Source organism: Pan paniscus, chromosome 3 (genome assembly GCF_029289425.2).
Source record: "Pan paniscus chromosome 3, NHGRI_mPanPan1-v2.0_pri, whole genome shotgun sequence".
In the NCBI taxonomy this organism is placed as follows: domain Eukaryota; kingdom Metazoa; phylum Chordata; class Mammalia; order Primates; family Hominidae; genus Pan; species Pan paniscus.
Window position 1 is genome coordinate 47,587,542 of NC_073252.2, and position 27,041 is coordinate 47,614,582.

The window sequence follows — 27,041 nt, forward strand, 5'->3', positions numbered from 1 at the left end:
TTTTCTGGCCAACTAATTACTTTGGAAGTGTAATCCTTTTCCTAATCTCCCAGTTTTGTAAGCAGCTACAGAGTACGGCTATTGAATACATGGCGCAGGAGTTAGAGTGCTTGTTTGAGCCCAGCTCAGCCAATTAATACCTGTGTGACCTCAGGCAAGTTACTTACCCATTTGGTCTCAGTTTCCCTATTTTTAAACAAACTGACAATTATTTGGATAAGAGAGTATTTAAGGGCAAATAGAACATGTAAAAATGAGAAACAAAAACAATGATAATAGGATTGTTGTGAGGATTAAGTGATACTATCCATGAAAGCACCTAAAAGCATGTCTACCACCAAATATGAGCCCAACAATGTTAACTTATTATTCATATAGATTTTTGTGTTCAACAAGCTCTAGCAGGCTACCAGTTTTTCTAGTGATGAGGAAAGCCAGACTTTTCCTATAATCTGTCTCTGCCCTGAAAAGATTCCAGTTTTAATGTGGCTGATGAGGGTATTTTCCTTGACTGCTTCTCCCCAGACTTCATCCTCATGGCCCAAAGCATCCACATGTATGCAGCCAGGGTCCAGTGGGGCCTGGTCATGTGCTTCCTGTCTTATTTTGGCACCTTTGCCGTGGAGTTCCGGCATTACCGCTATGAGATTGTTTGCTCTGAGTACCAGGAGAATTTCCTAAGCTTCTCAGAAAGCCTGTCAGAAGCTTCTGAATATCAGACTGACCAGGTGTAAACCATCAGTTTTTCCTTGCTGGTGAGGTGGGTGTGACAGTGGGGGAGGGGCCAGTAGGACACACTCACAGGACTTGACATAGAACCTCATTTCACACACACACACACACACACACACACACACACACACACACACACACACATTCATGGCCACATTTGCCAAATGAGCTTTTCAGGGCGAGTTATTTCTTTAATGAAAAAGCACAAGCCCTTATGTGTCGAAATACACGCTGTTACACTGAAAATATATGCACGACAGAGCAAGAAGCTTGTGCATGATCACTTCTTATCCGTCCCCTTCCCAGCACTCCCTCCTCTTCCCATTCTCTCCACATGTCTCAAGCACCCTACCGAGTAGGGCAGGCCAAATGTTCCTTGGGAGTAATGCCAACTCCCGACGTTGCCTTCAGGTCCAAAGGGCTTGGAACCAGCTCGTGAGGAAGTTCTGAATCTGGCGCTAATATTCTTGAGTGGATAATAGTGTATCATAGAAGGACGGAAATTGTATTGAGATGTGACCCTGTGTCGCCTGTGGAAAGGCATAGTGAGAAGAACTTTCCCACGAAAGCCCCCTTCATTGTTGTTCAGTGGTCGGCTGTGTGGATCCCAGGAGAGACATATGCCACAGACTGTGAGAGCAAAGCCCGCCGCCGTGATCTGGACTTGATGCACTGTGACTGAGAATGATTTCCAAATGTGAATATGTGTAGGGACGTGGTCTACCAGGCCTGGAACAAGATGGGGGCAGTGAAGGTATGGTTTAGTGTTTGCTTTCATAGTATGCCATGTACAATGTTTTATATTTCATAGTTTCTTTTAAGTAACTACCATGAGTCTCTCTAAGCCTCATGGACAAAGATGTAGACCAAATGCAAGAGCTGAGCTTGCTTTGGGTTCAACCATGATCAAAGAAAAACTGAGGTCACCTGCAGGCTTACGTGGGAAGCTAAGAAAATATCACAGAAAAATGGAAAGAAATATGATGTGCAGAGGTAATAAAAAGAGCTGCTGTTGGACATTTATCAAAGATAGGCACCTTACAGTATCTTGTTGCAAGTCCAAATCAGGGGAGACTTTGTTAATATGTATCTTTTGCTCAAATTTAGTAGGGTTTTTTTTTTTTTTTTGGATTAAGGGCTTTTCAAATTTGGAATTTGTAGAAGCCAATTAAAAGAATACCCTTCCTAAAAACCAAATTGACACAGCTGGCCCCCCTGCTAGCCAACCCGCAGTTCCCAGTTCCCACCTGCTGAGAGTTCAGAACTCAGACCGTAGGTGTGGGCTTTTGAGACTGTGCTTCATGAAGAAGAGCAGAATTCCAAATTCAAACTGTGTTGGAGTGAGCCAAGTGGACAGACCCTCCATGAGTGCACTTTCTTTCAAGAAATCCCCAGATTTACCCCATAGAGGTCTGGGATTACCTGGAATATAATATGAAAAACATTTTTTAGGCTGGGTGTGGGGCTCACGCCTGTAATCCCAGCACTTTGGGAGGCTGAGGCGGGTGGATCACCTGAGGTTGGGAGTTCGAGACCAGCCTGACCAATGTGAAGAAACCCCGTCTCTACTAAAAAAAATACAAAATTAGCCTGGCGTGGTGGCGCATGCCTGTAATCCTGGCTACTCAGGAGGCGGAGGCAGGAGAATCACTTGAACCTGGGAGGCAGGTTGCGGTGAGACGAGATCATGCCATTGCACTCCAGCCTGGGCAACAAGAGCTAAAAACTCCATCTCAAAAAAAAAAAAAGAAGAAAAACATTTTTTAATTCAACCCAAAGTCTGAATTTCTTGAGGAAAAGGTCAATGTCTTTTCATCTCTGTATTGTTCCCCACCTCTTAACACAGTGCCTGGCACATACTAGGTGCTCAATAAATGTCTGTTGAATAGAATTATTAATAATTTAAGAGTAGGAAAAAGGAGTGTCAGCGAGAGACTCAAAGATGAGTGAGAGAGCATGGAAGATGGCTGTTTCATGTGAGACAGGAATGGAAGAAGTTATGAATAGGGATCAGATGGGGGAGTGAGAATCCCTGTAAGATGTGAGGAAAAGAACAAGCTGAGAACAAGATTCTCCTGTCAAAAAGGCGTCTTACTGTAAATAGTCCAAGGTGACATTTGTTAGTTTTGAATACTGCTTTTGGGTTTCTTTTTTTCATTTTTATATTTTAAAATTTTTATCAAAGAACAAAGACTTATGTAGTTTTCTTTTATTCTACACAATCCAAATTAAACAGCTTTTGGTGATGCAATTGTACACTTTCTTAAGAATATATCTAATACCACATTTTAGCAGAACCAAGCAATGACTGACATTATTCATTGGGATCTGGCCACTAAATAAAATTCTTTTATGCATAATTGTTATTTCTTTGTCTCTTACACCACCATTTCTTCTCTAATATTAAAACATGTGAAAACCCAGTCAGATATTATGTTAAAAATGAACTTAAGTGTTATATTGGTAGGGTGTTTTCCAACACCATCAACCAATTCTCTGATTCTTCCGGACACCAATTGAGTATCTACAATTCAATTCTGACACTAACTACCCGGAGTTAGTGTCAGGTGCCACAGGTTTAAGGGCTGAGTCCCACAAGACTGCCTCGCTTCCACTGCCAGTCACAGATACTGGGTCCACCGGTGACCCTCACTTCTGTCCATATTGGCTACAAAGTCGAAGGGGCTCCAAAGTCGAAGGGGCTCCCACACACTGCCCGCTTAAGGTTCAAATAATTTGCTAGAACAGCTCACAGAACTCAGGAAAATCCTTACATTTGCAGGTTTATGATGAAGGCTACAACTTAGGAAGAGCCAAATTAAAAAGAAGCATAGGGCAAGGCATGGGGAGGTGCCTGGAGCTCCACGCCCACCCAGAGCGCATCATCCTCCCAGCACCTCGCTGTGTTCATCTACCTGGGAGCTCTCCAAATCTTACCATTCAAGAGTTTATTTTATGGAGCTGGATCTCCAGACGCCCTCTCTCCCCAAAGCTCAAAGGTCAGGAGGCGTTTCTGCTGACCAGCCTCAGCCTGAGGTTATCCAGGGGCCCCACCCTAAGTAACCTCATTAGCATAAACTCAAGTGTGATCAAAAGAGGCTTATTATGTAGAACAAAAGACACCTCTCTCAGTAAACGTCAAAGGTTTTAGAAGTTCTGTGCAGGAACTGGGGACAAAGACCGAATATAGCCATGCACCCATAGCAATGTTTCAGTCAAAAAAACACTGAATATAAGACAGTGGTCCCATAAGGTGGCTCATGCCTGTAATACCAGCACTTTGGGAGACCGAGGCAGGCAGATCACCTGAGGTCACAAGTTCAAGACCAGCGTGGTCAACATGGTGAAACCCTGTCTCTACTAAAACATACGAAAATCAGCCAGGCGTGGTGGTACATGCCTGTGATCCCAGCTACTTGGGAGGCTGAAGCAGGAGAATTGCTTTAACCCAGGAGGCGGAGGTTGCGGTGAACCGGGATCACACTACTGCATCACTCCAGACTGGGAGAAAGAGCGAGACTCCATTCCAAAAAAACAAAAAAAAGCGAACTTACAATGAGGTCAAGTTTTATCATCTATGTTATTTGCTGGATTTCCTCTATCCCTGGTGTGGAAAAGTAAAATTTCGTATCCTGAAATATATAATCTACTGGTTATCAATGGAGACTGGATACCACTGTTTATATTATTTTTGTATTTAGGCATTGCGTCCTCAGGATAGTTTAGGTTTTGCTGTCCCAACATAAAACTAATAAAACTAAAGTTTATTTCTCATACTGGATGTCTATCCAAGTTCAGCAGGGGATTCTGCTCATTGTAACAACTCCGACCATGGCTGATAGACGTTTCCTCTCGGCACATGCTCCCACAGTTGCTCACTGCCAAGGAAATGTGGCAGACTGCTCCCTGGCTCTCAGAGCTCCTGCCAGGAATGGCAAACTTTCCTTAGCTTACATTTCACTGGCAAAGGAAACCGAGTGGCCTTCTCTAAGCATGGCACTCCTACCATGTGCCCACAATGGGAGATGCATTTGTGAACAGCCCAGTGACCGCCACAGGATCCTCAACTTCTTTAGTCATTGTCATTCCTTTGAGGCGCAAGTTCCAAAGAATCAGTAGAGAAGCCATCATAATTCAGAAAGAGAGGAAAGAGACCATCTGTGGGGTTGGCACTATTTGATTCTCAGTGCTTTTCTTACCGTATCTAGATCGATAAGCAACACTTCACAATTTGATCACCCCCTCGCCACCTCTCTGCTTAAAACATTTTTACTTGGCTCTCAGAATATTGTGCCCTTTTAATTTGCCTCCTGCTTCTCTCTCCACCCAGCTTCCTCTGCTGGGCCACATTCTCCCTGCCATCCCAACACTGGAGTACCCCATGGCTCCGTCCTGGCAACTCGTCTTTCCTACCCACACTCACTCTCTGAGTGACCTTGTCCGGTATTCCAGTTTTAAATATTGCCATGGGCTGACGTTTCCCAGGTGCTCCAGGCCAGACCTCTATCCTCAATACCATAGATCTGTGTCTTCAACTACCCTTATAGCATCTTCACTTGAAAGGCTTCCCAAGTTTAACACATTCTGATCTAATCTCTTTAAATGCATTCCTCCCACCCAAGTTAGAGACAACCCGTCTTTCAGTTGCTCACACTGAAACTTTGGAGCAATCCTCATCTCTTCTCTCTCGCACACCCCAAATCCTGTCTGCTCTACCTTTAAAGTATACTAGAATTCATCCACTGCCACTATCTAGTCCAAACCACTGCTATCTCTCCTGGATTTTTATAATAACATATAAAAATTAGTCTCTCTTCTTCCATCATTTGCTAAGGTGTGTCCTCAATACAGAAGTCAAAATGATCTCTCTAAAAGCTAAATTAGGCCTGACGTGGCTCATGCCTGTAATCCCAGCACTTTGGGAGGCCCAGGAGGGAGGATCACTTGAGCCCAGAAGTTCAAGACCAGCCTGGGCAACATGGTGATACCCCGACTCTACAAAAAATTAGCCAGGCATGGTGGCACACACCTGTAGTCCCAGCTACCCAGGAGGTTGAGGAGGGAAGATCACCTGAGCCTGGGAGGTCAAGGCTGCAGGGGGCCCTGAGATTGTGCCACTGCACTGTAGCCTGGGCAACAGAGTGAGACCCTGTCTAAAAAAAAAAAAAAAAAAGCTACATCGTCATCTCTCTTCTGCTTAAAACCCTTCAGCACTCATCACTCAGCACTCAGAACTCCTTGTACTCAGACTAAAAACCCCAATCATTAAAATGCTTTACAAGGCCTAACAAGGTCTGCCTTTATACCTTTCCTTCTCTCTGTTCGTCCCTCTGCCTCCTTGTGTTCTTCCAACAGTCAGACATGCTGTGGCCACCGGCCTGATATGGTCTGGCTGTGTTTCCACCCAAATCTCATCTTGAACTGTAGTTCCCATAACTCCCATGTGTCATGGGAGGGACCCAGTGGGAGGTAATTGAATCATGGTGTTACTGGGGGGTCCTTGTTCTTAAAGCTCCCAAGATGGTGGCAGGCCACTTCCAAGATGGCAGCAAGCCTCTTCTTCTCTGACCTGGGGTTCTTGGCCTCACGGATTCCAAGGAATGGAATCTTGGGCCATGCAATGAGTGTTATAGCTCTCTTCAGTTTGATTAGGATGAACCCCAGGCACTTAGCTGACGCAGGAACAATGGTGAGCCTCTAGCCCGATTGGGAGCAGCAGTGGGCGCTGCCTCACTGGATCAGAAGTGCAGTGGACATCCTGCCGGATCCGGAGGGGTGGAAGTCAGCGGCGGCATCTGCGACGACAGCAATCAGCAGTGGTGGATGGCGAGCGAAAGCTCAGTTCGAACCGGAACAAACACAGACCTGAGAGTGTACAGTTGCAAGATTTAATAGAGTGAAAACAGAGCTCCCATACAACGGGAGGGGACCCAAAGGGGGTTGCCTTTGCTGGCTCAAATGCCTGGGTTTATATCCCGATCATTGTCCCTCCCGCTGTGCTCTCAGGCGATAGATGATTGGCTATTTCTTTACCTCCTGTTTTAGCCTAGTTAGCAGTTTAGTGAGCTCTCTTTACTACCTGATTGGTCTGGTGTGAGCTAAGTTGCAAGCCCCGTGTTTAAAGGTGGATGCTGTCACCTTCCCAGCTAGGCTTATGGATTCTTAGTCGGCCTAGGAAATCCAACTAGTCCCGTCTCTCAGTTCCCCCTCTCATCAGGAAAACCTAAGTGCTGTTGGGGAGGTCTGTCGATGACCGCTCTAACTGCTTCCTGCTGAATTGGAGCACAGTAGGAGTTGTGCAGTTGAGATTTCCTCCGGAGGGGTACCTTGGATGTCATCAACATTGGAGCATGGGCTGGCAGGCCGGTCTAAGGGTCCGCAGTAGATTTTAGTCATGGACTGCCTCTGGGGCTCCATTTGAAGAATCATTTGTAGCTTTACAGCTTCAATTCTGGAAGAGACAAACTTAACAAGCAGGTTAAAGATGCAGGGTCCAAAGAGAAGTAACAATATTATAACTGCTAGAGGTCCTAAGAAAGGAAGAATCCAGGACACCCATTGGCTGAGGAGGTCCCAGGGTCTGGTGTTTTGAAGCTCCTCTGCTCTACGTTGTATTCGATCTCGAATTTCTTTAACTTTCTCGGTGACGATTCCGGATTGATTAACATAATAAGAGCATTCTTCCCCTAAAAATAAACAGGTTTCCCCTCTTTCGGCAGTTAGCAAGTCTAAAACTCTTTGATTTTGAAGGACTACTGCTGCTAGGAAGTTAAGTTGATCTTGCAAGGTGACCGGTGAGTTGGCGACCCATTCCATGTCACCATTTAGTTCTTGAGATAGTTTATAGTAGAACTGAGTAGAGGTTGTGATACCACCAATGCCAGTACCTAGTCTGCCTAGCACTCCTGCTCCGGTAACAAAAGGAAGAATGGGTACTCTTTTGGTGCAGGGCTTAGGTACAACCTAATTGTATAAATCTTGTTCTGTGTAGATGGTCATGGGGGCACTAAGAATGAGAGGAAGCACATAGATTCTGAAGAGCCATTTAAACAATGATAGGCTGAGGTATTACAGACAAAAAATATTCCTGAGGGTAGGCAGACCATTTGTGTGGGAGGAGTTACCCACTTGATGCATTGGGAGTTGGTTGTGTCTATAGAATTGCTAACATTTACACAGGTGAGGTTTGGGATATGGATTATCTCCAGATTGGAAACAAGAGGTCCTTAACAATCTTTTGGAGTCCTTGTTGGGCCTCGGGTCTAAGGGGGTACTGCCTTTGGTAGGGAAAGGAGGTGGAATCCTTTAGTTTAACTTGAACAGGATGGGCATTCTTTGCTCATCCATATTGTCCTTCTGTTGCCCAGACTTTAGGATTAATTCCTTCCTCAAGCAGGGGACAACAAACAGGTGTTCCTTCTCCTACGTTCAGGTGTATAATGGCCCCTGCTTTTGCTAGAATGTCTCTCCCTAACAAGGGAGTGGGGCTTTCAGGCATAATCAGAAAGGCATGTGAAAAGAGTAAAGGTCTTCAGTCACAACTTAGTGGCTGGGGGAAGTATCTAGTGACTGGCCGTCCTAGGACCCCTCGGATAGTGACAGATCTGGAGGACAGTTGTCCGGGACAGGAGAGTAAAACTGAGAAGGCTGTGCCAGTGTCCAGGAGATAGTTAACTTCCTGGCCCTCAATGGTCAAGCATACCTGGGGCTCTAAGAGGATGATGGCATGGGCTGGCACTTGCCCTGGGCACCCTCAGTCCTGCTGCTGGATCATCTGGTTAGTGGCTTCTGACTCAGAGGACCTTCGTCCCCTGGGGCAGTGGACCTTCCAGTGATTCCCCTGACATAAGGGGCATGGACGAGGGGGCGGCTTATTTCTATTTGGACAATCTCTTTTAAAGTGTCCTTGTAGACCGCACTGGAAGCAAGCCTTATTAGGCATTCGATTTGCCCAGCTTTTCCCTTTTCCAGAGGCTCCAAAGTCCGCTTGCCTGAGGGCCATGACTAAAGCGGTGGCCTTTTTTTAATCTCGTTTACCGCGTTCCACCTGCTCCTCCTGATTCTATTATAAAAAACCGAGGTTGCCAAGTTCAATAGGGTTTCTAAGTTTTGCTCCGGGCCTAAGGCAGACTTTTGAAGTTTTTTTCTAATGTCTGCAGCTGGCTGAGTGACAAACTTATCCTTTAAGATTAGTTGGCCTTCAATAGAGTCAGGTGACAGAGAGGTATGCTTTCTCAATGCCTCCCTTGGTCTCTCCAGAAAGGCAGTAGGATTTTCTTCCTTTCCCTGTGTTATAGTGGACATCATTGAATAATTCATAGGCTTCTTCCTAGTTTTCCTTAGTCCTTCTAGCACGCAAGTTAGTAAATGTCTGCGGCACCAATCTCCATGTTCTGATTCTGTGTCCCAATGAGGGTCTACACTGGGAACTGCCTGCTGGCCTGTGGGGAATCGTTCTCTTTCCTCTGTTGCTATCCTATCATTGACCTGACTGAGATACCAGAGATCACCAAACTCTCGGGCTGCAGTTAATGGCGGCACTTCTCTCATTTGGGGTTAGTGTCTGATTTAGCAGTAACATCATATCTCTCCATGTCAGATCAAAGGATTGTCCTAACCCTTGTAAAACATCAATATAGCCATCAGGGTTATCTGAGAATTTACCTAGGTCTATTTTAAAGTCTGAGAGAGAAAAAGGTACATGCACTCTGGCTGGGCCAAATTCTCCTTCTCCCACCGCTTGGAGGGGGCATAATCAGGGAATATTGGCACTCTTTGGTTCATTGTTTGCCCCTTTGTCTATCTCCTTTTGGATAGTTTGGGTTGAAGGGGGGGTCCTTATTAGTTGAGGAAGGAGTGGGGGGGGCGGGGGGATGCCGGGGTAAGGAGGTAGATAGGGAGGTAGACTCTGAGGGCTTCCTGTAGGGCATAAATCACACTTTTTACATAATTGCGAGTTGTCTCTTAATGAAAAGAAAGTTTGTACATATGGCACTTCACTCCATTTGCCTTCTTTTCTACAAAACAGGTCTAGCTGTAAGATGGTGTTATAATTTATACTTCCCTGAGGAGGCCAGGTTTCTCTCCCTTTAAGAGGATATCATGGCCAGGCGGTACTGCAGAAGAATATAAGTCGCTTCTTTCTTAGCATCTGAGGGTCAAATTGGTCCCAGTTCTCCAGAATACATCTTAGGGATGTTTTTGCCTTAGGGGGAACATTTCCCATCTGAAAAAATAACACAGGGGTGCCAGCACCCCTAGTTATTTTCCGATGAGCATTAGTCCTAGAGCGTCCTCTATGGTCCTAATGCTTATTCCTTTCCAGGGTGCGTAACCACCCATGGACCTCTGCTTATCAGATTAGTTACGCTCACCAACGTAGCAGTCCTGCACCTGTTTTCCCGCCTTTCTTGACCACAAAGAAAGGGGTCTGGGCTGCTGGATTCTAGTGGTCCTTTACCAGTGTGCCCAACATTGCCTTTGCGCTCAGAGGTGAGTTCTAGAGCTGGGCTGGGTTCCTATTTCCTAACAACCCAGTTGCCCCATCAAGATGCATTCCCACAAACAACAGTTCTTATGCAAATTCATTTCAGAGAGGGTGTGGATAACCTTCTGAGTCAGGATTGAGATAGTTTTTTTATTCTGTAAGTACTTTAAGGCTTGGCTGAGTGCAAACAGCTCCCACGTTTGAGCAGACCCAATTATTAGGCAATTTTCCTAACTCTGCTTCTACAAGAGTTTCCCTCAATTACTGAATACCCATTGTGTTTTTTTTCTCAATTACCTGGGAGGAACCATCTATCTTCCTGTCCTAAAGGGGGTTCCTCCTAGGTCTGGTCGGACCTTTGTATGGTAATTAAGATTTAAATCCCCTGTTAGGAAATCTGCTGGGTTAAGGGAATTTTCAGTGGTTAATGTTAAATTATCTTTTTTTAAACAGAATAGCTCTGTACTTTAAGATTTTTGAGTTAGTAAGCTACCCTTTTTGCTTTTTTTTTGACTTAGGATAGTTCTGAACTGTGAGGTGTGCTCACAATGAGGTTTCCTCTAAAGGCTAATTTTCTACTTTCTTTTGTTAGCAAAGAAGTTGCTACTGCCTCTCCCCTCTCCCCTCCCCCCTCCCCCCTCTCCCCTCTCCCCTCTCCCCTCTTTCCACGGTCTCCCTCTGATGCCGAGCGGAAGCTGGACGGTACTGCTGCCATCTCAGCTCACTGCAACCTCCCTGCCCGATTCTCCTGCCTCAGCCTGCCGAGTGCCTGCGATTGCAGGCGTGCGCCGCCACGCCTGACTGGTTTTCGTATTTTTTTGGTGGAGACGGGGTTTCGATGTGTCGGCTGGGCTGGTCTCCAGCTCCTAACTGCGAGTGATCCGCCAGCCTCAGCCTCCCGAGGTGCCGGGATTGCAGACGGAGTCTCGTTAACTCAGTGCTCAATGGCGCCCAGGCTGGAGCGCAGTGGCGTGATCTCGGCTCGCTACAACCACCTCCCAGCCGCCTGCCTTGGCCTCCCTAAGTGCCGAGATTGCAGCCTCTGCCTGGCAGCCACCCCGTCTGGGAAGTGAGGAGCGTCTCCGCCTGACTGCCCATCGTCTGGGATGTGAGGAGCCCCTCTGCCTGGCTGCCCAGTCTGGAAAGTGAGGAGCGTCTCTGCCCGGCCGCCATCCCATCTAGGAAGTGAGGAGCGCCTCTTCCCGGCCGCCATCACATCTGGGAAGTGAGGAGCGTCTCTGCCCGGCCGCCCATCGTCTGAGATGTGGGGAGCACCTCTGCCCTGCCACCCCGTCCGGGATGTGAGGAGTGTCTCTGCCCGGCCGCCCTGTCTGAGAAGTGAGGAGACCCTCTGCCTGGCAACCGCCCCGTCTGAGAAGTGAGGAGCCCCTCCGCCCGGCAGCCACCCCGTCTGAGAAGTGAGGAGCGTCCTCCCTCCTCGTCTGGGAGGGAGGTGGGGGGGTCAGCCCCCCACCCGGCCAGCCGCCCCGTCCGGGAGGTGAGGGGCACCTCTGCCCGGCCGCCCCTACCGGGAAGTGAGGAGCCCCTCTGCCCGGCCAGCCGCCTCGTCCGGGAGGGAGGTGGGGGGGTCAGCCCCCCGCCTGGCCAGCAGCCCCATCCGGGAGGCGAGGGGTGCCTCTGCCCGGCCGCCCCTACTGGGAAGTGAGGAGCCCCTCTGCCCGGCCAGCTGCCCCGTCCGGGAGGGAGGTGGGGGGGTCAGCCCCCCTCCCGGCCAGCTGCCCCATCCGGGAGGGAGGTGGGGGGATCAGCCCCCCGGCCAGCCGCCCCGTCCGGGAGGGAGGTGGGGGGATCAGCCCCCTGCCCGGCCAGCCGCCCTGTCCAGGAGGTGGGGGGGGCGCCTCTGCCCGGCCGCCCCTACTGGGAAGTGAGGAGCCCCTCTGCCCGGCCAGCCGCTCTGTCTGGGAGGGAGGTGGGGGGGTCAGCCCCCGGCCCGGCCAGCCGCCCCGTCCGGGAGGGAGGTGGGGGGGTTAGCCCCCCGCCTGGCCAGCCGCCCCATCCGGGAGGTGAGGGGCGCCTCTGCCCGGCCGCCCCTTCTGGGAAGTGAGGAGCCCCTCTGCCCGGCCAGCCGCTCTGTCTGGGAGGGAGGTGGGGGGGTCAGCCCCCGGCCCGGCCAGCCGCCCCGTCCGGGAGGGAGGTGGGGGGGTTAGCCCCCCGCCTGGCCAGCCGCCCCATCCGGGAGGTGAGGGGCGCCTCTGCCCGGCCGCCCCTTCTGGGAAGTGAGGAGCCCCTCTGCCCGGCCAGCCGCCCCGTCCGGGAGGGAGGTGGGGGGGTCAGCCCCCCGCCCGGCCAGCCGCCCCGTCCGGGAGGGAGGTGGGGGGGTCAGCCCCCCGCCCGGCCAGCCGCCCCGTCCGGGAGGGAGGTGGGGGGGTCAGCCCCCCGCCTGGCCAGCCGCCCCGTCCGGGAGGGAGGTGGGGGGATCAGCCCCCCGCCCGGCCAGCCGCCCTGTCCGGGAGGTGAGGGGCGCCTCTGCCCGGCCGCCCCTACCGGGAAGTGAGGAGCCCCTCTGCCCGGCCAGCCGCCCCCTCCGGGAGGGAGGTGGGGGGGTCAGCCCCCCGCCGGGCCAGCCGCCCCGTCGGGGAAGTGAGGGGCGCCTCTGCCCGGCCGCCCCTACTGGGAAGTGAGGAGCCCCTCTGCCTGGCCAGCCGCCCTGTCCAGGAGGGAGGTGGGGGGTCAGCCCCCCGCCCGGCCAGCCGCCCCGTCCGGGAGGGAGGTGGGGGGGGTCAGCCCCCCGCCCGGCCAGCCGCCCCGTCCGGGAGGTGAGGGGCGCTTCTGCCCGGCCGCCCCTACTGGGAAGTGAGGAGCTCCTCTGCCCGGCCACCACCCCATCTGGGAGGTGTACTCAACAGCTCATTGAGAACGGGCCATGAAGACAATGGCGGTTTTGTGGAATAGAAAGGGGGGAAAGGTGGGGAAAAGATTGAGAAATCGGATGGTTGCTGTGTCTGTGTAGAAAGAGGTAGACATGGGAGACTTTTCATTTTGTTCTGTACTAAGAAAAATTCTTCTGCCTTGGGATCCTGTTGATCTGTGACCTTACCCCCAACCCTGTGCTCTCTGAAACATGTGCTGTATCCACTCAGGGTTGAATGGATTAAGGGCGGTGCAAGATGTGCTTTGTTAAACAGATGCTTGAAGGCAGCATGTTCGTTAAGAGTCATCACCACTCCTTAATCTCAAGTACCCAGGGACACAAACACTGCGGAAGGCCGCAGGGTCCTCTGCCTAGGAAAACCAGAGAACTTTGTTCACTTGTTTATCTGCTGACCTTCCCTCCACTATTGTCCTATGACCCTGCCAAATCCCCCTCTGCGAGAAACACCCAAGAATGATCAATAAAAAAGAAAAAGAAAAGAAAAAAAAAAAAAAAAAAAAAAGAAGTTGCTACTACTGGGATCTCTTTCTTTCTCTCTTTGACTTTCTCTCTCTCTCTCTCTTTGAATCTCTCTTTTTTTCTCTCTCTCTCCTCTCTGTCTCTCTCTCTCTCTCCTTCCCTTTTCTTTGTAGATAGATTTTGGGAACACAGCGGAAGGATGTTCGCTCATTGCCCCCATCCACCATAGGAATATGTGCCTCCCTTTTAATTTACTCAATTCGCCTTCATCCTGATCTATTATGTTGTTGTAGACCCAGTTCCAGTTGTTAAAGTACTGGGTCATCAGTTCTAAGGCCCTGGCCAAGGAACCAAGGCTTAGTGATTGTATTGCAGGGGGGTAAGCTGGGTAGAAATTGGGGGAGGAGAGCATCTTACACAATGGGAGAGCAATCCTCCTAGCCATTTACAAACTTGGGGCCCTGGCAAGGGTGGTGGGGAACGGGTCTCACATAACTGCCCATGTCGAGAGCTATATACCTAAATTGGGAGGGGCACCAGGGACAAGACTCCGTGGGTTCATAGCCTAGATGCCTAAGGACACAGCATCGAGCTTCCCTAGATCCCTTTGGAGATACAACTCACTCTAATGCTTGGGAGAGGAAGTGAAAGTCTGAAGCATTAGTACCTAGGAAGCAGGGATCGGAGGAAGTAGATTCAGAGGTAAGGAGAATTTTGGGGCTACACTTTCAAGAAAGTGGTGGTCAGGACCCAGGAGGTATGGGTCAGAAGGAAAGGTAGGTGCGCACGCATGGGCGACTGTTGAGTAAAGACTTCTGGCTGCGCCATGATCTTAACTGGGAGTTCGGGACAACAGCTTTCTGCCTCTACTTGGCCCTCGGCTTCCCCAGGAAAATTCAAAGTGGAAGTTGGTTCCAGGTAGACTAATGCCCCCAACCCAGAAGGGCTGGAGGTTGTTAGAAAGCCCTTTCCCAGACAGCCTCACACTGGAGTCTTAAGTCCGGCAGCCACGCTAATCGTTTTTTAACTCGCCAACAGGTGCCCGGTATTTTCCTCTGATTCTAAGGAAGGATAGAACAGAATAGCAAGCAAAAGGGGTCTCATATTACTCACCACTTTGGAGATTCCCATCTGGGTTGCCAAAATGTTACTGGGGGGTCCTTGTTCTTAGAGCTCCCAAGATGGTGGCGGGCCACTTCCAAGATAGCGGCAAGCCTCTTGTTCTCTGACCTGAGGTTCTTGGCCTCGGATTCCAAGGAATGGAATCTTGGGCCATGTGGTGAGTGTTGTAGCTCTATTCAGCTTGATTAGGACAAACCCCAGGCACTTAGCCTGCTCAGGAACAACGGCGAGCCTCTAGCCCGATTGGGAGCAGCAATGGGCGCCGCCTCACTGGATCCGAAGTGCAGCAGATACCCTGCTGGATCCGGAGGGGTGGAAGTCAGTGGCAGTGTCTGCAACAACAGCAATCAGCAGTGATAGATGGCGAGCGAAAGCTCAGTTCGAACCAGAACAAACACGGACCAGAGAGTATGCAGTTGCAAGATTTAATAGAATGAAAACAGAGCTCCCATACAACAGGAGGGGACCCAAAGGGGGTTGCCTTTGCCAGCTCAAATGCCTGGGGTTATATCCCAATCATTGTCCCTCCCCCTGTGCTCTCAGGCAATAGATGATTGGCTATTTCTTCACCTCCTGTTTTGGCCTAATTAGCATTTTAGTGAGCTCTCTTTACTACCTGATTGGTCAGGTGTGAGCTAAGTTGCAAGCCCCGTGTTTAAAGGTGGATGCGGTCACCTTCCCAGCTAGGCTTATGGATTCTTAGTCGGCCTAGGAAATCCAGCTAGTCCTGTCTCTCAATGGGGGTGGTTACTCTCATGCTGTTCTCATGACAGTGAGTTCTCACAAGATCTGATAGTTTTATAAAGGGCTTTTCCCCACCTTCACTCTGCACTTCTCCTTGCTGCTACCATGTGAAGAAGGATGTATTTGCTTCCCCTTCTGCCATGATTGTAAGTTTCCTGAGGCCTTCCCTGCCATGTGGAACTGTGAGTCAATTAAACCTATTTCCATTATAAATTAGCCAGTCTCAGGCAATTCTTTATAGCAGTGTGAGAAGGAACTAATACAGGGCCTTTGCACTTGCTGTGACCTCTGCCCTGGGCAATCTTCCCCTATATATTTAAATCTCTCACCTTCTTCATCTACTCAAATGTTACATTCTCACTGACACCCCTGACCTCTCTGAAATTCATTCCCTGCAAGGCCACCTCTGTACACTCTATCCCTCTTTCCAGTTTTATTTTGCTGTATAGCATTTTTTTTTTAAACAGGATCTTGCTCACCCAGGCTGGAGTGCAGTGCCACCATCGTAGCCCACTGCAGCCTTGATCTCCTGGGTATAGCATTTTTTAAACATAGCCTGTAATCAGTTAAAATTCTAACGTGCATAATACTGACACATTTTATTATTTTGTTATTATCTGACTCTCTCTACCGCTAAAATATAAACTCCAGGAGGACAGAGATTTGTGTCTGCCATATATGCAGCCAGTACTTAGAACTAGTGCTTGGCATATAGGTAAGTACTTACTATTTCTAAAATAAATGACTGGTAGCTGCCAACCCCCAACCCCAGATGTTTTTTAAATATTTGGTCTATTATATATGAGCTGCTCAGTCACTCAAGGCATTTAAGAAACAGTGCTATTGTAATCAATTTCGGAGGATACAATTGTCCTCATGCTAGTCCCATCAAACAGCTTTGTAGGTCTTGAGGAAGTTCTCGATTACAGTTTTTGGTTTTTTTTTTGTTTTGTTTTGTTTTGAGATGGAGTCTTGCTCTGTTGCCCAGGCTAGAGGGCAGTGGCACAATCTCGGCTCACTACAAGCTCTGCTTCCCAGACTCATGCCATTCTCCTGCCTCAGACTCCCGAGTAGCTGGGACTACAGGCGCCCGCCACCACACCCGGGTAATTTTTGTATTTTTAGTAGAGACAGGGTTTCACCATGTTAGCCAGGAAGGTCTCGATCTCCTGACCTTGTGATCCGCCCACCTCAGCCTCCCACAGTGCTGGGATTACAGGCATGAGCCACCGTGCCCAGCCGATTATAGTTATTTTTTATGATGTCTGCAGCAACTAGTACATGTTAAATACCCAAATTCTAAATAAGACTTGAAATATCCTTATGCAAACCCTGTGTTAGTACCTGATTGCCTCTCATGTAGCTTCAAAATAAAATATTAAGGATAACTAAGTCCTTTCCTGAGAAAAATTAAATGTGTTTCATGTTTTTAAGACAAGAAGCTGCTGGGCACAGAGTAGCTCCTGCCTATAATGCCAGCACTTTGGGAGGCCAAGGCAGGCGAATCATTCGAGCCCAGGAATTTGAGACCAGCCTGGGCAACATGGCAAAACCCCCTCTCTATTAAAATACAAAAAAAATTAGCTGGGTATGGTGGTGCCCACCTGTAGTCCCAGCTGCTTGGGAAGCTGAGGCAGGAGGATCGCTTGAGCCTGGGAGGTCAAGGTTGCAGTGAGCCAAGATTGTGCCACTGCACTCCAGCCTGGGTGAAAAAGTGAGACCCTGTCTCAAAAAATAAATAAATAAATAAAATAAGAAGCTGAGCTGACTCTGTAGGTCAAAAAAAAGAAAAAAAAACTCGCAAAGCAATTACATAAGTTTCCACATTAAGGAACTAGAAAAAGAAATGCAAATTAAACCCAAAGCAAGCAGAAGGAAATACGATTAGAGTGGAAATAAACAAAATAGAGAATCAACAAAACCAAATGTTCTTCTTTAAAAAGATCAACAAAATGGATAAATCTTTAGCTAGACCTCATAGGCCCTCCTGACCTCCTCAACTTAATCTTACTTCTGTTCCCACCACTCCACTTAGACTGCAGGGCCACTGCTATTCTCAACTGAATTCTTAGCAGCAATTGATAAATTTGAATAGTTCCTTCTTTAATGGGCTCCCCTGCCACTCTCCTGGTTTTCCTTCCTCAGTGCCCAATACTTTCCCATCTTCTTTGCTGGTTTCTTTGCTTGGCTTGACCTCTAGTGTTAGAGCCTACGGGCTGTTTAGACTCTCTTCTCTATCAACAGACTCTTCCTAAGCAACCCCATCCCATGGCTTTTAATAGCATCTCTATGCCAGTGAACTCTCAAATCTGATCTCCAGCCAGGCCAGCATTCTGAACTCTAGACTTATATCCAACTGCTCTTCGGTCATGTTGACATCAGGATCTACATCGGCTTTACATTATTATCAGCAGCACTGCTATTTTTCCAGTAGTATCATCTATCCAGTTGCTTAAGCTAAAAATGTAAGAGTTACCCTTTTAAATCCAATCAATCAGTAAGTGGTCACTGTCATGTCTAAAACCTATTCTGAATCTTTCCACTTCTATTTCTGCTTTTACCACCCTAAGGCAAGCCACCACCATCCCTTACCTTCATTACTACAACAGCCTTCTCAGACCCAGTAGATTGACTCTCTCAAGTGCCAATTTTACCCCCTAATTGGAGAAGTTGGAAAATTATCATTCTTTTTTCTTTGAGGCGGGGTCTCACTCTGTCACCCAGGCTGGAATGCAGTGGCACAATCTCAGCTCACTGCAACCTATACCCCCAGGTACAAGCAATTCTCCCACCTCAGCCTCCCGAGTAGGTGGGATTGCAGGCGCCCACCACCATGCCTGGCTAATTTTTTGTGTTTTTGGTAGGGATTGGGTTTTGCCATGTTGGCCAGGCTGGTCTTGAACTCCTGACCTCAAGTGATCTGCCCATCTCAGCCTCTCAAAGTGCTGGGATTACAGGCATGAGCCACCGCACCCGGCCAGAAGTTGGAAAATTAAAAGCACTCCTTAGACACCCTTACATGTAGTTTGAGGTTGGAATTAGATATTGTCAATTAAATGCACTAGCACAAAGTTTGTCAAGAGAAGCAAGACAGAGGCAATCTTCCTATTGTTATCGCTGCTGGTAAGCAAAGTCAGAGATGGAAGTGTTCTGTTTGGAGAGGTTGCAGCAATGGGGCCTGGCATTCCAGAGTCTGGCCAGCGTCGTGGGCATAAGCTACAGTGGCAATGGTAGCAGGCTTCCTGAGCTAACCACTGTAAGGTGTCCTCTAACTCCACAGTCCAGTGGTAGTTGCCCTGACTCTTCTCCCAGTTCTTCCACTGATGTTGTATACACCTAACTCCTTGTGATTTTTGCCTGCAGCACTCAACCCTGATATACTTAACTCACCTTCCTGCATGCAGTCATGCTCACTTATAAACCATTCTCCATTCCATACAGAATTCCTTAAATATGTAAACCACTCAGGTTATCTTCTGCTCAAAATCCTCCAGGGGCTTTTTACCATACTTAGAATAAAATTCAAACTTCTTACTGGAGTCCAAAGCACTATCATCTGGCTTCAGCCCACTTCTCTGATGGTATCCAGCCACTGGGCTCTCAATTCCTGAAAAAGGCCAAGCTTTGCCCTAGATCTGTGCTATGCTGTTCCATCTGCATGGAACACCAGTTCTCCTAGTTTCCTACATGTCTTCCATGTCATTTAGATTAGATGTCACCTTCTCATCACCCCCCCGTAAAGTTATTCTACCCTATGTTCTCTGCAGAGCGCTTACTAGTATCTAATTTTTTCTTGTCTTAGTCACCATTGTCTCCCTTCTCGAAAAATGTATGCACAATGGGAGTAGAGAGGAACTTTGTCTCCTCATAGCAGATCTGGGATGCAAGGTAAATGCTTAATAAATATTTAAGGAATAAATTTGGGTTGAATTTGTAAGGTAGAAATTTTACTTCTGTCAGTTACTCCAAGTGTTTTAGTAAAAACTCCACGTTATTCTTAAATATTAGGTTGAGGATAATATCACTTTGCCATCTGGGCACAGGTGGTAGGTTAACAAACTTTTGGAATATATTATACTCAACTTTGTACTCGTGGGAATAAAAAAAGCCCTGAAAACAATCCCTTTTTAACACTGCCGCTGGAAAAGGGGCCTAAAAATCACTAATTTTTTATTGAGGAAAAGGAATATTAGATAGTTGGATTTCATTCAGGATTACTGCCATTTTTTCCAAACTACTCCAACTCTTGCAACATCAAGCTTTTGGCTTGTAAGGATAAACAAAATATAGTTTTCTCTCTCTTAGCTCCATCTGCTGTATTTGGCGGGCGACGGGGCGGGGGTTGGGGGAGGGGAGGAGGAGGGGGTGGAGCCTCACACTTCATATCAAGTCTAGAGAAACAGCACCATCTGCTGGGGAAAGGCTGCCGTGCATCTGCCCTGGCAATAAGCCAGTGGCTTTCAACCTTTCCTTGTGCAACTACACATTTGACATTCTGCGTAGCAACTAAAACCCGCTTTCCAGACCAAAAGGAAGTCCTGCTACTCCAGAAATGTTGATAAGATTAGAGAATCTTCTGTCAAGGGCTTCTCTTCTAAAAAACCAACCTGGGCTTTGACCCAAGATTAGAAATCAGCGCCACTGTAGGAAAGAGAACAGAGGTACATCTGGATTAATAAACAGGAATAAAAAGAGCCACAACTTTAAGACGCTTTTGTCCTCCACATTCTCTGCAAACAAGAGGCTGAGGAAATTTAGTGCCTTTGTCCTCTTTTTGGAAGTTCCAGAGGCTTTTTGCCTTCCTTCCCCTCATAAGGACTATGAATTCATCTGAATTCATCTTCTAGCTCATTATCCACATTAAAAAAAGTTTTTTAATGATGCATAACTGCATATTTATGGGGTACACTGTGGTGTTTCAATACATGTATACATTGTGTGTCACTGCTTACATTCTTAGATAGGTATTTTTCCTCTCTTGCCAATCTACTTTATCTTTCAAATTCTTCCTAAGACCTTTCTCCATCATTTGTGAATGGTTTTCCTAGGATCTAAAAACGATTCCATTCAACTAGTTTTTCCCTTACTTTGCAAAATAAATCTGATACTTCAATTTTCTCTTAATTCCTGAAATCTATTGATTTTCTGTCCTCCTTACTCAGTGTACATGGGTGGTAAAATGCCTCTCCACCTCAATCCTTTGCTGGCTAGATGCTGTGTGCCTTCCTTTTTATTCAATTCCTTTCTAATCTAGATCCTAGTGCCTAATCTTCTCATTTCTTCATTTTCCAACTACTCCTTAAATAACATTAAGATATACCCCTTTCTGCCATCTGCCTATGAGCTTTCCAAAAAAGGTATTAAGTTCATCCTTTTGTTACTATTTGTGGTTTTATCAACATTTACAAATTATTCCCATTTCTAAGATGTACCTAAACTCATTTCCTTTCTTTTTTATTCATATATTTTCATAGTCCCTAGATTTCTTAATTGGCTACTAGATCAAAATTATCAACATGAAATCTTTTATATCCCCTGTCCTCTCATAGTTCTAAGACTTCTTTTTCCTTATTCAAAGCATTTCTAAAATTGCTCCTCCAGGATTCGTGAGTTTTTCTTGATTAGTTAGGAGAGTAACTCCCTCCTTCAAGCATTACCTTAGAGACCTCAAAGTTAAGATTCTCAAAAATATAAGGAACTCCACTCATATCCTGAATGCTTACTATCCAAATGGAATAGTAACCTTATATGTATACATAACTCAAATAATAACCACGAATTGCCACCGGCACTCCATTAAAACACACACATGATACACGATTAAGATAAGAGCTAAATATTCTTGTTTTTCAGTTTCTCTTTTGCTATGGCGGCATGTGGATAGAGTTCAGGAACCTATATACAACTGAGTGAAGAAAAAATGCTTTTATTAATCACAACATGAAATTAACAAGACATCGTATTAGAATTAAACCAGGATAAATACTGCTGTTATAAAATTTACATTTCTCACATCCATTCCAGAGGAAAATCTTACATATTAGGGCTCATCTTAATGTTATGGACTGATTTCAGTAAAACTTTTTAAATAGTAAATAGCAATTAACATATTCTCAAACTGTGCTAAGTAGTTAGAAAGGCAACTATAAAATCTATAATGATAACACGTGGCAGGATTAGAACTGTTCTGTTAAATATTAAGAACCACATCTCTGTTTTAGATGTTACCTCAGTGCACCTTTTTCACTGGTAAGGCAACTGCTTGCTGTGGGTGCCACAATGATTACCAAGTTTCTTCTTAAGTAAAAGACACTTGTTTGATCAAGACTCAAGTGAGTTTTCTCTCCCAATGTTGCTCTTTCGAAGCAGAAGGAAATACCTTGGTCTTTGATATGTATAAGGAGGCAAATATGAAATGCAGCTGTTATAATCTTCTAACTCACAACAAGGGCAATGAATTATTCATTTTCTTTGAAAATATTCAGTCTTTGAAATATTTCATTTTTAAAATAACAAGGCTTCTGAATAATTTCTCAAAACTAGCTTTCCATTTTAGTACACGATTTGATAAACATAGCACATTAGATAGGTATTTAGCAATTTCTTCTACCAACTACACTTTGCCCTCACTAAGGGTTAGAGTATGATTTGAAACAATTTCTACATATAAAGCATCTTTAAATAAGTTTTGTGTTCACTGAACTGAGACTTCTTTCACTTATGTACCTATGGAAGTTAATCTGAGCATACACATATATACATACTTGCATACATATGTGTACATATGTTTTTTAAGTAAGTTACTTTCGCCATTAGAATAAACCTAGACACTACAGGGACAACTCTGGGGAACAGTGCGGTCTGCCTTAACAACCCTTCTCTAGGTTGAGGAAGGCAGGTATAGTTCACTGAAGGATGTGATGAGGCTGTAGTAAGTCTTCTCATCATCTGTTAATCCTGCGTTGCCTGGTCTCACCACCACAGCTACGTGCACATCTGCTTCCTCAGCAGCACTGGCCTCTGTGAAAAATCAAAGGATGTGTGTGTGTCAGAAACACCAAAAAATGACGTCTGAGATTTGCAGCAAAGTCAGCAGGGGGATGTGGGGATGGAAGAAATGAATTTGCCCCTGATTTGATGACTGTTGAAGCTAAAAGATGGGCACCCTGGGGTTGACTATATTATTATCTCTTTTATGTATGTTTTAATTTTTCCATGATAAAATTTTAAAAAATACGTAACTGTACTTGACAGAAGAGAATGGCAGTGTATCCTACACTTCTGAGCTTTATTAAGTACTTATGAATGCAGAAGGATGGAGCCATGTTCTGTCCTACACCTTTCCTCCACTTCCTCCCATCAGCCCATACCGAGAACTGAGCTGTTTCCCAAAGGACAAGCTGTTGGTAACACCAATTAAAATGATATGGGGCTGGGCACGATGGACCCAGGAGTTCACTTGAACGCCAGACTTGAGTCCAAGAGTTCGAGACCAGCCTGGGCAACATGGTGAAACTCTATCTCTACAAAACAATACAAAAATTAGCCGGGCGTGGTGGCGTGTGCCTGTAGTCCCAGCTACTCAAGAGTGCTGAGGTGGGAGGATTGCTTGAGCCCAGGAGGTCAAGGCTGCAGCGAGCCGAGATCGCACTACTGCACTCCAGCCTGGGTGACAGAGTGAGACCCTGTATCAAAAAAATAAAAACACAAAGAAGATAATGGGACAAATGGAATCCTATGGTTTAATCAGCCCAAGATATCTGCTCTTACCTCTACACCCTAAACATGTCATACTCCCAGCCTAGAATGGAGCAAGTTAGAGTGGGAAACGGGATACAGGTCTGTGATAAGAGAGATGGCGCTTAGGACAGATAGAACAAAACTGGCGAGAAATCTGGAATATATATATATAAATCCCATGGAATTTAGATTTGGTATAAGAGTAATCACCAATAGTTTCTCAGCCTTTGGAGAAGAGTCACAGCACCTGAACAGATTAACTGAAGGGCAGTCGTGCTGAGAGAGTTAAGTTCCCAGGAGACACACTGGGGCTGAGCTGTTTCTTCCACCCACCCACCTCCTCAAGTGCCTGCTTTCTGTTCTGCCTGTGAAAGGGCCTGTCACCTTCCCAGAGCAAACAGTACTCAAGACTCCCCTCTCTGTGTGGGAATGTCTTCTTCAGACCACCTCTGCAGATGCCATTGGAGAAAGGCAGCTATCTTCCACTCACCCCTACTTCCTAGCCTGACTGCCCTGAGCAAAGTTTTCATCGTGACTGGCAACCCGGGAATATGACCAAGTTGAGCCATCACAATCCACATGGGACTTGACACTACAAGTGGCCGTTCCATATTCAGGCTTCTTATCTAATTCACTGCAGGGCAAGTTTTATCCCTAAGCATCTATTTGCTCTACTGTTGTAATACTGAGACACTTTTTCATACTTGGGTATTATTTGGGATTTTATTTTTTATTTTATTGTGTTTTTTCAGAAGGGTCTCTCTCTGTCGCTCAGGCTGGAGTGCAGTGGCATGATCTCGGCTCATCCCAACCTCCGCCTCCCAGGCTCAAGCAATTCTCCTGCCTCAGCCCCCAGCCGAGTAGCCAGGATTACAGGCGTGTACCACTACTGCCTGGCTAATATTTGTATTTTAGGAGACACAAGGTTTCACCATGTTGGCCAGGCTGGTCTTGAATTCCTGACCTCAAATGATCCACCCACCTTGGCCTCCCAAAGTGCTAGGATTACAGGTGTGAGTTACCGCGCCCAGCCATTATTTGGGATATTAACTTAGTTTTTCATTCTGCCTCAGCAGTGGAAGTCTGGGCATGTGGTACCAAAACAGGACCAGAGAGAAAAGAGCAAGCAGGCAGACAGCTCCCTGCCTCATCCCAGCTGCCGATGACCCAAGTTCTGGCCCCACCGCCTAAGTGTGTATGGGGCCAGCAGAAGATGAAAGGCAGGAATAAAACCTCCTTACAGAGAATCAAAGGGAGCTAATTTCATTTTGAAGCCAATTTAGGGATTATTTCTATTCTCCAAAATTAGGAATAATTTCTACAATTGCAACTGAGGAAATGGCTTAAATGAGAAGAGAAAGATCTGAAATTATAGATGTACTATGTGATCCCAAATACAAAAACTAAGTGGCTAAACACAAGAATATGAAGAAACTATAAGTGGTCTAAGGACAGGGGTTATAATTCTTAATATTGAGATAGAGCAAAGGTCCGGGGATCACAAATTGAACTGTGCATTTAATCCCAGAACTAGTTGGCTCAACTAACCACCCCTTATACTCACACCCCCGCTTGCATGCTCCTTCCCATGACAACTCCTCTAAGTCTTCCTGTTAATTTCCTGTGTCATAGTGTGTATGTGTGTGTACATAGCGATGGGTGGGAAATCATGGACAAGGAGTTAAACGAGAAGAGTTAGTCTTTTCAATGCCACTTCCCCACATGCAACCCCTAGAGTTGGTTCATTCTTTTTTGAGACAGTCTTGCTCTGTCACCCAGGCTGGAGTGCAGTGGCACAAACACGGCTCACTGCAGCCTCGACCTCCTGGGCTCACCTGATGCCCCTGCCTCAGCCTCCCATGCAGCTGGGACCACAGGAGTGAGCCATCATACCCAACTAACTTTCTGAATTTTTCTGTAGAGACAGAGGTCTTACATTGTTGCCCAGGCTAGTGTCGAACTCCTGGGTTCAAGCAATCCTCCTGCCTGAGCCCACAGAAGTGCTGGGATTACAGGCATGAGCCACCATGCCTACCTTCACTGCTGTTTTGTTTTTTTTTTAATTCAAACATGAACTTGAACCAGACACTGTTTCTTTATATAAAACCGTAAAACTGTTTTATTTTTCAAGGATCCCCATATAAACTTTCTTTAAAGAGGCAATGTATTTGTAGTGCCAGGCTCAGTTCATATCCTGGAGTATATAATATAAGAAGTCTATTACTCACCTCGAGTAACATCTGTCAGAAACAAAATGTTGTTGGTTGAGCACCCAATGCTGTCTGCAATCTTTCGGTAACTTTCACTCTCTACTTTGTGTCCAATCTTGGTATCAAAGTGACCATCAACAAGCTGAACAAAGAGAAGGGGAAAGACTGGCAATACAAATACACTTGCATGCCCCTCATGCCTTTCTCTGAAATACATGACAATCACAATTACTTCATTCGTTCAGTATTTACTGAAAATCTACTTAATAGGGAACTTTATGGAGGCTATACAAAGTAAAAATAAAGATTTTATAGCAACAGACATTTGGAAGAAGAAAACTACCAGCTCAACATACATAAGATCATTTTATAATCTACCTGGTTTTCACTACCATTCATTTTACATCTGAAATAGTTTAAAATAAACATGCCCTACATCCTACCCTTAAAGATGATTTGCACTCAAACTACTTACTGGATTGAATTTTACTCCTGATGAAAGATTCTGAACACTGTCTTTTAATCTTACGATGAAAAAATTTCTCTAACCTGCCTCATGAATAAGCTATTATTTTACTTACAAGGAATTCTCATTTTCTAGTTAAAACGTTTTGAAATTCTACCCAAGGGCTCGTCTATGTCTCTGCCCTCTTGGAAACAATTGGAGTCAAATCTGTAACTTGCTAATTTGACCAACAGTAATTAAAATAAGTCCATATTTAGGGTCAGTTACTAAGATGTGATCTTTTGAATGTTTTCAGAACTTTTCACAAACTAAAAACAAGCATAGTAAGCACTCAAACTGGGTTTGGCCAATGGGAAGGTAAAAAAAAAAAAAAAGTAAATTTAAGTTTTTTTTTTTTTTTAAAGTTAAGATTGATTTTGCTTATTTTCTTTTTCTTGCAGTTTGCCTCACTTGTTAACTAGAGAGTAAAATTCTTATTAGTGAACTCAGTAGGTACTTTTGTCCTGTCATGATTGTCAGAGAGAGCAGAAAAGAAGTTGTATCTGTATTAAGAGAACAGTCACCAATGATTAAAGGGTTTCATTATTAATATTTGATTTAAAAATAAGACAGAAAGTAGGAAAATACTAAAATTAGAATATTACAACCTCCAAAGCCAAAGTGTTCTTTGCACATGGTAGGTGCTCAATACATATTTATTTTAAAAACTTGTCTGGCCAAGTTACCTATTGTAAGTAACCTATTATAAGTTCGGTCTATATTCAAGTTACCTATTAGAAGTTAAAATTGTAAGTTCAGTCTATATTCAAGTTACCTATTGTAACTTAAAATAAGTAAATTTTTTTTTTTTTGAGATGGAATCTCACTCCATCGCCCAGGCTGGAGTGCAGTGGCACGATCTCAGCTCACTGTAAGCTCCGCCTCCTGGGTTCAAGCCTCTCCTGCCTCAGCCTCCCGGGTAGCTGGGACTACAGGTGCCCGCCACCACGCCCGGCTAATTTTTTTTTTGTATTTTTAGTAGAGATGGGGTTTCACCATGTTAGCCAGGATGGTCTCGATCTCCTGACCTCGTGATCTGCCCACCTTGGCCTCCAAAAGTGCTGGAATTATAGGCGTGAGCCACTGCGCCCGGCCGGTAAATATTTATTTTTAAAAAGTATCTGGTCAAGTTACCTATTGTAAGTAACC

At 46.1% G+C, this 27,041-nt stretch overlaps 2 protein-coding genes and 1 long non-coding RNA gene across 6 annotated transcripts in view; 1 reads left to right on the forward strand and 2 right to left on the reverse strand.

The window, feature by feature from the left end:
* Nucleotides 1–16,449, forward strand: part of TMEM150C (transmembrane protein 150C) — a 93,792-nt gene extending 77,343 nt beyond the window's left edge. The window contains exons 8-9 of one of the 2 annotated variants that reach the window (XM_063603778.1): nucleotides 526–760; nucleotides 10,812–16,449. In XM_063603778.1, coding sequence (XP_063459848.1) covers nucleotides 526–734 — 209 coding nt within the window. In that variant the 3' untranslated portion in view covers nucleotides 735–760; nucleotides 10,812–16,449. Of the gene's footprint in view, nucleotides 1–525; nucleotides 3,094–10,811 lie in introns of those variants that run through there. The other variant, XM_034958575.3, reaches the window with a different exon arrangement.
* Nucleotides 4,412–10,804, reverse strand: LOC129397685 (uncharacterized). The gene is made up of 2 exons (XR_010111964.1): nucleotides 7,059–10,804; nucleotides 4,412–6,597 (listed from the first exon to the last, which is right to left on the reverse strand). It is a non-coding gene; the product is annotated as an uncharacterized LOC129397685 (long non-coding RNA).
* Nucleotides 16,450–21,347: 4,898 nt separating the features above from the next.
* The window catches only part of ENOPH1 (enolase-phosphatase 1), a 30,114-nt gene continuing 24,420 nt past the window's right edge, over nucleotides 21,348–27,041 (reverse strand). For 2 of the 3 annotated variants that reach the window (XM_008957646.6, XM_003832263.7), the window contains exons 5-6: nucleotides 25,406–25,529; nucleotides 21,348–22,457 (exon numbers count right to left, since the gene is read on the reverse strand). In XM_008957646.6, the coding sequence (XP_008955894.3) occupies nucleotides 22,318–22,457; nucleotides 25,406–25,529 (264 nt within the window). In that variant the 3' untranslated portion in view covers nucleotides 21,348–22,317. Of the gene's footprint in view, nucleotides 22,458–25,405; nucleotides 25,530–26,258; nucleotides 26,624–27,041 lie in introns of those variants that run through there. The other variant, XR_010111963.1, reaches the window with a different exon arrangement.